The following is a 12,103-nucleotide window of genomic DNA, read 5'->3' on the forward strand; positions in this document are numbered from 1 at the left end:
TTTATATTTTTGACACACATATATTATATGTGGAAAAATTTAAGAGTAAAGTCAGATTGTTATAGCTATGTAACTATTTTTCATTGAAGAATTTTTTATGTGCTTTAATATCGAGAGAGAATTCATTCACCGTCATGTCAGTGAGGCCGCATGACCAACCGTAGCTGCCATTTCCAATACTCAAAATTTACAAGGTTTTCGTGTGCGTCTACATCACTAAGTCATCTGAATTTGATAATTTATAAAAACTAATTGCTGCCTACATCAATATCAGAGCCTTTACCTAAGTTATTGAATCTTTCGTGGTTGTGATTCTAATCGTGAAAACTTCATACGTACTGAAAGAAATCTGTGGCCGCCATTTTGGAGAGTGGAGATTACAACCCAATTACTTTAAATAGCAGATATCAACCAGTGCATAAATAGCGACCACATGATCAAGGATGATAAGAAGTTTCACTGTTACTTGCAATGAAATCACAGCATCAATATTTTACTAATTGAACAATTCAAAAATTCAGTTTCGATGTAGACGATTGTCTCACAAAATGTTGCATTCTTTTTATAAAAAGGAATCTAGTTTGGTAGTGTATCAACAGTTAGTCTGGTTCCCAGCTTCCAAGACTCCTTGTTTCAAAAAACTTATTACACACCACTCTGTGAACCAGACTAATCAACTAAAACAAAAAGACGTGATGTAATACAGTATGGGGTAATTCAAATGATAAAAACATAGCAAAGGTGGCACATCTTCAAAAAAGAGCATTTGGGCTAATATCAATCCAGAAAGAATGCAAGGAAAATTTAGCTGGTAAGTTAAAAATATTACCTATTAAAAACTGAATCCATTTGAGAAAAGCCAAATTAATGTACATGATATCCAATAATAGTACTCCTGAATATTTACAATCACTATTCCAGTATAAGCTACCTGGCAATACTCCCCACCTGCGATCAATGTCTACCTAACAGTATCAGATTCCCAAACCAAATAAGGAATCATTTTTTTAAAAAGTTTCCAATACTCTGGAACTTTGCACTGGAATAGTATTCCAGCTGAGATTAGAAATGCCCACTCTATTTCCTTCTTCCAAACCCAATATACCCAGTGGCTTCAGAGATGCAGTTAAAACAAATAAATTCCTTTGTATGAGGGCCTCAAGGTACATTTCTTCTTAGCTAATTGTGTTACCCTCTTTAAATAAAGTCATTTTTAGATCCAATAAAATATGAGAGTCAACTGAAACAAAATGTTTCTCCTCAGAGATGGTAACTGCATTGCCCAGTAGGTGATGGAATACCCTCATAACACTGCCCAAGGATATGCCCTGACAGAGGCCCACCACTAAAAACTGGAGGTGTGGGAATGGCAAGTTTATTGGAGTGTATTTTTTCCCAGAGCTACCTCATTTTTGGCTACATTTTTGGTTGCCATGCAATGATACCTATGGTAACAGGAGCTGCACCATTCTGAAGAAAATGTGGCACATCACTATTGTGCTGCTAGAACAGCATGACCAACACATTAAAACACGCAAGGATGAAGTGCACATCACATTTTGTACCAAAAAGACTGCTGCTTTCCACATTCTACATGAAAATGCCAAGAAAAGCAACCTATTGGCATTGGAAAAAAATAATTCTCCTAGCTTCTTTGTGGCACTGCCACCCAGGGCCTCCCGAACTCTTTTTCTGGATTTGTCTACTTGCTTCTGGTATTTCCTCCATGCAGCTCTGCAAGCCTTTACTCTTGTGTTTTTGCATCTCTTCCAATGACTGTCAGCACCACAGCTTGGACATCTTCCAATGTTAGCAATTACTGTTCCCTATCGCAGGTGGATGTTATAGATTTTCTACACCATGTCCCAACTTCCCCATAGGGGAAGTTCCATGCTGTTGTATTGTGCTTTTGTGTCCTACTGTGTTCAGGCTACATGTTTGATGTCTGGGAGCACCTAAGAGGGTGGCAGCACTCTGTGTACCTACATGGGTCATTTGCTGGCAGCAATAAGTTTTTATTTCTGGGCCATTCATGCAGCAGTGCAATGTCGATGGCCTTCCTTATTCCCCACAAAAGACGTTTGCTCGAAAGACGTGAAAGCCAAACTGCTATGCTGCCAACATCATGGCCCACTTTCTGTAGGTCATCTTGTGTGAAGATATTCACAGTATGGTGATCCTTTTTTGTCTTTGCATGGGTGTACCAGGCCAAATATATTGTACCATCCTTGAAGATGGCCTGAACCAAATAGAGATCCAGCTACTTGGAAAGTTCTTCCACTATTTTCACTGGGTCTGCACAACAGATAGGCCCTCTATCTCTAAAATGTCTTATGGCGAAATGGTGTCCTACAGCTCCAGCACAATGGTATTCATGGTATTCATGTCCAGCTGAAGGTATGTGTATAGTAAAATCTCATTTCTGGTGCAGATGTGGGCTTGGACATCTGGATGCAAGAATCTCTTTCACAGGTATTGGTTGAAACAGCTGGGATAGTCTGTTAAATGACCTCCAAAATCTTAATGGCCTCGAAGATCAATACTATTTGTTGTACAGTTTGCAGTACATAGTTATGCTCTCATGTGTAGATGTATGTGTATGTGTGGTTGCCTACACTATCTGTTGTCTTGAATGGTTGGCTGTTTACTGCACATTGCGCTGGTGAGGTCACTCCATGAATACTTATTATCCCACATGCTAGAGTAGTTGTGGGTGCAGTCAATAATAGCTAATAGTTAGAAGCCTCCTCTTGAATGCAGGGATGGCTGAATGCAGGTTTACTATGGGTATCTTTGAGACAGGTGTCTTGGCAACAAAGACATCAAATGGTGAGCATTTGCCATCTGGGTTTCTCAGATCATCAAAGGTATACAGAGACATTTTGTGTGTCATGCTCAGTCCGGGACACTGTTCCACAAATGATGCCAGCACCATCAGGCTCAAAATATGCAAAACATTTGTCTGGAGGAAGTAGTGCTGCTTGCCATCTGCTTCTTTGGCTATGTTGTGTTGTATAGTGGCCTGCATGTCAACTGCTATGACTTTGGCAGATCCTACCTTTCTCATAGTGCACAGCAGCTACCAATGGCTAGAAACATCATTCTTGCAGACCAAATAGTCAAAGACATATAGATCATCACCACAGATTGGTAGGCCTTCTAGTAGGCAAGGATGCATTTGACCTTGGTCAGCAAGATAATCAACTTGCAGGTTGTCTGGGACTATGTTGCTTTTGTACAAATTTTGGAATAAAATGTTGAAAGCATTGCCCTTGCCAGTGCAAATGCTCATCCTTTGAAACATTACATGCTCTACTTCCATATTTGTGCGTGTGTTGGTAGCAGAAATGTGCAGTTGTGTTATTCTAGCAGCAGAATACCAATGTCACACATTTTCTCCAATACAGCACATTCCTGCAACCACAAGTATTGCTGTACGGCAGCAAATATGATGCAAAAGGTAAGGTAGCACTAAGAAAAAATATTATCTGATAAGATTTATTCACCATCAGGCTACAATGCATGCCCAAGAACTACTCCTTGTTGAGAAAACCCCCAATGAACTAGCTTCTGACCTTGCAGTGTAGTTTCTTATCCAGCCCTCACTCTTACTGCTTGATAAAATCCTTATAAAAAAAGAGTTTAGAACAGCAAAAGGCATATGTATATCACTAGTCTAATAAATTTACCAAATTCACAGAGATATTTTAAATGGTTTAAAATTCTTCCGAAGAAATAAAAGTATGGATAAATGATAGATGAATGGAAAGACAAATCAAAAAAAACAACAAAAAAAATGAAAATGAAGAAATGCGAATAGCAAAAAGAACACTACACCACTTGTCTAAGATGTGTACTAACAATGATCGAAATAACTAGAATTTCTTTGGAGTTTTGCTCTGGATACAAAGGTGTGATTGATGGATGGATGGATGACAAAAATGGATAAAACAAATTTTCAAAATGAAGAATTATGGATATAAAAAACACATCCACAACACTAGTGTAATATTATGTACCAAATATCACAGAGATATTTTAAAAAGTTTTGGATCTTGACTCTAAAATGAAAGTGTGGACAATGGATGGATGAATGGACAGGCAATTGAACAAAAATATGAATATGAGCAATCTAGCAAAGACATATCCTCCAGGTTCCCCTCTTATGTAAAATCCCTATGGTCCAACACTCTCAATTTTTTGTATTGTTATGCTACACTTCCATGATAACCAATGTGAATGTGGAAAATTCAAAAGACAACTCTATGCAACTTGGTCAACAAGTGTACCTAGTTTGGTTGAAATATTCTGAAAACAAAAATGTTTACAGACAGACAGATGGATTACTGGCAAATATGAAAAACAAAAACTATACTGAAATTGTAAGGAACTTTGAATAGCAAAAGATACATCTACTCCACCAGTCTTATAGACGTACCAAATTTCATAGAGATATGTTCAATGTCTACGGAGATGCCTTAGAAATGAAAGGGTGAATAATGAATGAAAGATCAAAGGTGAAAACCCCTTCTCAATATGACTTTCCAACATACCAAATTTGGCATCAAAATAATTTCTTATGCTCGTCTTAACATATTCACAAGATACCTGTAAGTGCAATACAAAATTCTTTTTTATGACATTTGACCTTGAATAGGACATCATATATAGAAGATCAGTGAACTTGTCTCCTGCATTGACAAAATATAACAACACAGTATGTTTGGTTAACTCTACAAGCTATATGTTTTTGGGTGAAAAAAAATTAAGTATCATTCAAGGTATTCTTTTGATATATCCACAAAATGGGTTTCATATAAATCCATTCATACTGCTTTGTTATTATGCTTACAAACCAGCACAGACTCAGCCCTGCCAACCCTGACGAGTTCGTCTCAGTAAGGCAACTGATTTTTTTCCCATAAGATTGGCCAGTTTTCAGAGAGGTGTAACAAAATATCAAAAACTGCTATTGTAAAGCTGGAAAACGTAATTAAAAGTTTGACGCATCAACGATAAACATTATGTTCAACTGAAAAGTTAGCACAGTACGCACTGACTTTATTTACCACTAGTACAGTTGCACAAACTCTAGTTCCAAACTCTATGCAGCTCAATGACTTGTTGCTATCTCCCAACTTTACATAATTCTTGGAGATTCTTTTCCATTTCACATGATGACGGCAATCATATCTCCTGCCACAAGACATACTCAAATTGGTATGTGATGTCCAATAAATGTGATTGTGTCCTTTCCAGCTTTTATTCACAAGAATCTGAATACTCCATTTTATTCTTCTGTGTTGATTATTAACACTTTTCTAGAAGCTTATTTCCCCTTTCGTCTTAAACATGCATCGCTTTCTGGACACCATTTTTAAAATTCTATAATCAACAGTTTGATCATGCAGACGCTTCGCATGAACAAATAGGTGAAGTTTACAGCATCTGGGGTATTGCTGGAAAGTTAGTCTGGTTCCCCGACTAATTTTACTAATTCTAAGATGAAACCCAGATCCAAATAAAAACACAGATGAACCAATTCTCCGGATTTTTCGGTAATGATCATTTTTTTCTGTAGTTTTTGCTAGTATGCCGTAAGTCCGTATTTTAAGGGTAATTTTCATAAGACTTATGGCAAAATTGTAAGAGTTGGCAGGTCTGCAGACTGAAACACAAGTCAAGACCTTTGACCTCAGATTCAGTGTAAAGAGTGCTATCAACTTGTTCACTGGAATGTAACTAAGTATAAAATCTAACAAACATATGGAAAGCAGACAACAAACCATGTCTATGACCAGTAGAGTTAAAAATTCGAGATAGCCACCATGCTTAACAAATTTGCACCATATTCATTCAGGACACACTGGAGAGGAAAATAAGTCTTTTGGTGAAAACCCCATGTAGCTATAGGCATCTGTTTTGAAGAAGCAGCAATAACAAGATCAGACAGTCCTGTTAGAGATCAGATCAGTACCATTTTCATTTAGTACCAATTAAACATCACAAGTCAAGTGGTGCAAATCATATGTTGGTATGACCTCTGTTCAGAATAAATAGTGGGAATTTAAAGATGCCCATGTTGGATGCTATATCAGCATTTGGGACCAACCAGACAGCATAAAATATTTTTTTGTATGAAACTATGTGGATGATATCATGACCATCTATTTCAAAGGAGTGGCAAGTGTGGCAGACATATTTGACATCTGAGTGGCACCATTGTCATATCAGACTAACTATATACATCATAATAAGTCTTTTAATGAAAACCCCATGTCAATATGCCAACCTGGTCAGAAGTGGAAATAGCAAGATTTTCAAGATGGCCACCTTGGAGACCATAATGTATATCTGAAAGACATTTGACAGGCACAATTTTCATTTAGGATCAACTAGACATCATAAGAACAGCTTGGTGAAAACCAAATGTCAATATGACCTCCTCTTGGGCATCAATTTCTTTTAGGACCAGCTAGCCCTTGGGACTAACATGTGTGCAAACTTTCATGGTAATACTTGTTTAGACAAATTAGTTATAACAATCTTGAGCTAATGGACATCAGGCCATCAAATATTAGGCTCTTTTGGTCTCTGGACTATGTTGTTGTTGTTGTGGGGTTTAACGCCATTTTTCATCACACGATAGGCTATGCATGGCGGCCAGTATTAATGGTGGAGGAAGAACCCAAGAAAACCCCAGGAAGAACCAACGACCCACGAGAAGCTACTGGCAAGCTTTCTCACATACCCATATTAGCCGAATCCTAGACTTGAACCAACGCAGACAGAGGTGAGATGGCAGTGATCTGTAACGGACAGCACTTTAGACCACTCAGCCACTCGGGGCCCCCTCTGGACTATGACCAAAACAGCTAAATGAACATAAATAATATAATTGTGAAGAGCAAACTGCAAATCTAGACCTAATATGTATACTGTATATCATATAAATCTCTCGAATGGTTTGCAAGTCATGCTCCCGAAATAAGAATATTTATGGGCAGTTCAGATTGACATAAAAATAGCTTATCTCCCCTTATTATGTACTGGAGCAGATCAAAATGCAGTAAGTACCCTAAAGAATGTTCAAAACGATTGTGTGCTGCTCCTGGGTAAACAAGGTAACAGCCTCCCAGCTGCTTGATGTAGCGAAGTCTTTGAAACTGAGGGGTGTCAATGATCTTCACACACAGAGGATGGAGCTCAATATGACCATGAATGGGGTCATTGAAAACCTAGATCAAAGAAAAATAAGATTCTTTTAATTTCTTAAAATTAGAATAAAGGCAGATTACTGGTAAGAATTGCTACCCTAACCCTCTCAGTACAGCAGTCCCTCACCACAGCCTCATTAATGTGAATTTGCCAACTGAATGAATGCCTGTTAAAGATTGCAAGAAATAAATATAGAAATAAAATAGTTAAACTCTTTCCTAAGGTGCAAACTTTATATAGACACTGTTTTTGTTCATGTAATGTACCAGTCTGCAAAACATGTCTTGCTCTACTTTGCAAAATATTTTCAAATGCAACATTGCAAATAATGCCATGCAAGGCAAAACCTTTCCTCACTTCTTAAACCTGTTTTAATGAGGCAAAGTATTTTCAGATTCAATCTGGGAAACAAGGAACAGTAACTGAATGATAAAAATCTTTGCCATTAGATGCTCCAATTGCAAAATATTATTATTTGCAACGAGAATATTTGAAGTATATTTTACTATGTGTACAACAATTTCAATAACATTAATGTATAATAAAATTTAATGAAGATTATTTAGTGATCCTTGTTGAATCTGACAAGTTATTACATAACTTTGTTTTTTAATCATACACAACTTTCAAAATGGGAATCTCTTCCAACTAATATTAATTCTGGCTATAAGTATAAATTCCCTTCCTATCTCCATAAGACAGTTCCATATGAATTTATTAACATCAATTAATGTTTATAAATACATATGATTCAATTTGTTCAAAATTAAAAATCAAGTACTAGTAACTTCATTTAAATCCTAATAGGTTCTTTTTGTTAATTTTGGTGGGAATTTGGTGAGTCACAACCTGATTGATAATCTGTTTTAAATTTCATTTACAAAGCTTGTACCTATTATGAAACATTGTTGTAAATCACTTTCCTAACTAATAAGAGGCACACGAAAGGATATGTTTGTTCTGAATGTTGAAATATTCAATAGATAAATGAATTAAACTGGGGTCAAGTAACCAAGTAGTAGGAGTTCTGTTACTGGTCTAGGTCGAATATTGCTCACTGCTGAATACAATCTGGCATTTTAATATACTTTGACCTGCGGAAAGGCTTTAATGGCAGAATATGCAGCTGAACTTCCATGCATCTGTCCATAATCCATCTGAACCCTGCATTTGTGAATTTTTTCCAAAATCTCAAGTATCCATGCAAAAGCCTTGTCAATTTCCTCATTAATAGTCTCAGTATCCATGTGATTAAGACCACTATGAATCCACAGGCTTGTGACTTTAAATGCATCACCACTCTTGGTTAAGTGGCATAATCAAATGAACATGTAGAACAGTCTCCACCTTAACCGTGGATGTGTCTGTGCACTGTATTGTTAGGATAATGCCTGGACACATCTTAAAGAAATTTCACCAAGTCTTTACCTGGCTCGTATTCAATTACATTAATTGCTTGATAATCTTGTAAGTCACCACAATGTATATGTAACTCAAACTTGGAGGCTTGCAGTCTTCATGCTTTTTTGCTGCAGGCTCAGTGGCAATACACCTGTGATAAGCCAGCAATGCTATTGTTCATCTCCAAATCCTGTGCTGCTTCAGTCTGCTTGGTCCATGTAGGAATCTTGATATAATAATAAACTATTTCATGAATTTGCTTCACAGTCAACTGTGGCACCTCTGGAGAAAGCCTTAACATTACAAGTATGTCAGTTTTTCTCAACCCACTTGGAAACCTTATTCCACACTCTTGCACAAGCTGTTTGAGCTGGTTCACAGCCAGGAAGCTCATATTAAGGAAAATTACTGTCTAATTAATTTAAATAATAATAATAATAATAATAATAATAATCATCATCATCATCATCATAATAATAATAATAATAATAATAACTTTATTTACAGAGGGGAACACAATTAGCTAAAGAACTACCAGTAATCTACCTTGAGGCCCTCATACAAAAGAAATTTATTTATTTTAACTGCATCTCTGAAGCCACTGGATATACTGGGTTTGGAAGAAGAAAATAGAGTGAGCATTTCTAATCTCGACCGGCATACTGTTCCATAGCAAAGTTCCAGAGTATTGGAAACTTTTTTTGAATAATTCCTTATTTGGTTTGGGAATTTTATACTGTTAGGTAGACATGGATCACAGGTGGGGAGTAGTATTACCAGGTAGCCTATAATGGAATAGTGATTGTAAATATTCAGGAGCGCTATTATTGGATATCCTGTACATTAATTTGGCTTTTCTCAACTGGATTCGGTCTTTAATAGGTAATATTTTAAACTTACCAACTAAATTTTCCTTGCGTTCTTTCTGGATTGATATGCTCTTTTCTGAAGATGTGCTAGCCTTGCTTTGTTTTTACCATTTGAATTACCCCATCATGTAATACAGTAGTCTAAATAGGGGTTTTATGTAACTGTTATAAAATAGTTTTGTGCTTTTCAGGAAGAAAACGTCTTATCCTACTGAGAAACCATAAATTGAGAAGCCATAAACTTGAATTAACTTTTCTTACTGATATGTTTGATATGTTCAGTCCATGATAGGTTATTATCTACCAAAACACCAAGTAGTCTAATATGACAGACTATTTGCAGCTTTGTATCCTTCCATGCCAGACATAGTTTATCACTATCAAAATTTGTTCTTTTTTGCCATGTTGAGATAAGTAATATTTTAGTTTTAACAGTATTTACCACCATGCCATTGCATGTGCACAAGTTGTCTAGTTTGTTTAGGGCATTCTGTAAAGAAACTTCCAGTTCATGCTTTGTGTTTTGGATGTCTGATAATGTTGTGTCATCTGCATAGAGATCTGTAGATGATAAAAGCGGCAGGTCATTAATAAACAGCATAAACAATAATGGACCTAGAATTGAGCCTTGTGGTACTCCAATTATCTAATTGTTCCAGGTTCAGACAGAACATTATTTATATAAACATGTTGTGTTCTCTCACTTAAGTATGAAGTAAACCATCTAACTGTGCTTTCATCACATTGGTCAATTTTCCGTTTCTTCAAAAGGATTTCATGATCCACCATGTCAAAAGCTTTCCTGAAATCTACAAATACAGATCCTATTATTTTACCCTGATCAAGTGCTTGAAGCCATTTATCAGTTACGGAGATCAAGGCAGTCTCACATGAATGTTTCTGTCTAAAGCCTCATTGATTAGGGTGTAACAGGAAGTGTTTGGTTAAATATGATATGAACAAGTCATGGACATATTTTTCAATAAATTTTGACGAGTTTGGTTGTATTGAAATTTGCCAGTAGTTACCACATCATCCTTTGAACCAGATTTGTGAATAGGAGTTACTTTTGCAGTTTTCCATATTTTGGGGACAGATGAGGTTGCAATACTTAAATGGATTATGAATTTATGAATGTTGTGCTATTAGAAATAGCTGAGGCAGAAGTTTTCATGAGTCATGGACTAATCTGATCAAGACCTGTAGCTTCTTGGTATCAAGTTCACTGAAACATTTTTTAATGAAGTGTTTTGATACTGGTGGGATAGAGAAACATACCTCCTTAGGGATTTTGCTGCTACAGAACTTTTTTAGTTCAATAAAGTTGTTTTCTATAACTGGTTCTTTTAATTTTGTGGTAATGTTGGTGTAAAAATCATTGAAAATATTTGCAATGTCAGTGTCATCAGTGACTATGGTGTCATTTACTAGAAGTGAGTGAATTTTATTTGTCTGATCTTTGTGTGTTCCCCCAATGAGTTCATTAAAGACTTTCAAAATGGAGTTTGTGTTGCTCTTTTTTGTTTTCAAGTATTGATTGATAATAAGTTTTTTAATAGCTTTTTTAATCATACTTGTTATTTTATTTCTCCATACTTTATATTGTGCATGGTTTCCCATATCACTGAATTGGTCTCATGTTTTCATAGCATCTAGGATTTCAGTAGTAAGCCAGTTAGGTTGAATTTCAGTCTTTACTTGATGTACTTTCAGTGGTGCAAGCTTAAAGACTAAATCCATAAAAAATGTCAGTCCACACCCTCAGAGCTTCATCGATGTCATCCAAATTCTGGATCATATTCCATGGAACTTTATATAGGTCATTGAGAAATTGTTCTTAATTAAAAAATTTGAATGATCTGTAAGTGATAGTTTTGTACATATTTGTCCTATTTCTCTTGCATTTAACCTTTCTTGTCAAAAATGTAGGATAGTGGTCATTAAGACCAATATTCGGTACATTTATACAAGCCACATTGTCTGGTTGGTTGGAATAAATGTGATCAATAAGAGTGACTGATATTTCTGCTACCCTTGTGGGCTCATTTACCAGCTGGACTAGGCCTAATGATTCAATAAATTCCATCCAGTTGTTCCTTATTTGAGTATTAAGAAGGTCCTTATTTATATCGCTAAGTATATATGTTTCTTTCTCCTGTGCAAGAACATTTTCAATTTGTTTCAAAAAGTTATCATTCCAAATTGCTTTGGAGGAAGGTGGCCTATAAATGAAACCAACAGGGAATGATTTTGCATTATTTTGAGAAATTTCCATCCGAATATTCTCAATTTCATGCGACTCCAAGTCAAGTCGCCTTTTTACATTTACATCTTCCCTAATGTATACAACAAGACCCCCCCCCGGCTGTCTCTCTGTCCCTACGTAATGGTTTATTGTAGCCTTGACAGTGAAATAGATCATCATTGTGGTTAGCATTTAATTTGGTTTCAGTAAGTCCTAAAGCATGTACATTATTTTCCTTGGAAGACAACATTAACTTAATCTGGTCTATCTTTCCCACTATACCTTGTACATTTAAGTGACCTATGTTAAAACCCGCTGCATTTAGTTTCATATCAATTATATGTATGTCATCATGCAAGGGGTACTCACT

The 12,103-nt window shown here is 36.2% G+C and overlaps 1 protein-coding gene across 1 annotated transcript in view; it reads right to left on the minus strand.

Moving 5' to 3' along the window:
* Window positions 1–12,103, minus strand: part of LOC149780835 (uncharacterized) — a 209,644-nt gene that overhangs the window by 97,923 nt on the left and 99,618 nt on the right. The window contains exon 24 of the mRNA XM_089936236.1: window positions 7,078–7,238. Within this exon, the coding sequence (XP_089792362.1) occupies window positions 7,078–7,238 (161 nt within the window). The remainder of the gene's footprint in view (window positions 1–7,077; window positions 7,239–12,103) is intronic.

Source organism: Sinohyriopsis cumingii, chromosome 16 (assembly GCF_028554795.1).
Source record: "Sinohyriopsis cumingii isolate HCF-2022 chromosome 16, ASM2855479v2, whole genome shotgun sequence".
NCBI lineage: Eukaryota > Metazoa > Mollusca > Bivalvia > Unionida > Unionidae > Sinohyriopsis > Sinohyriopsis cumingii.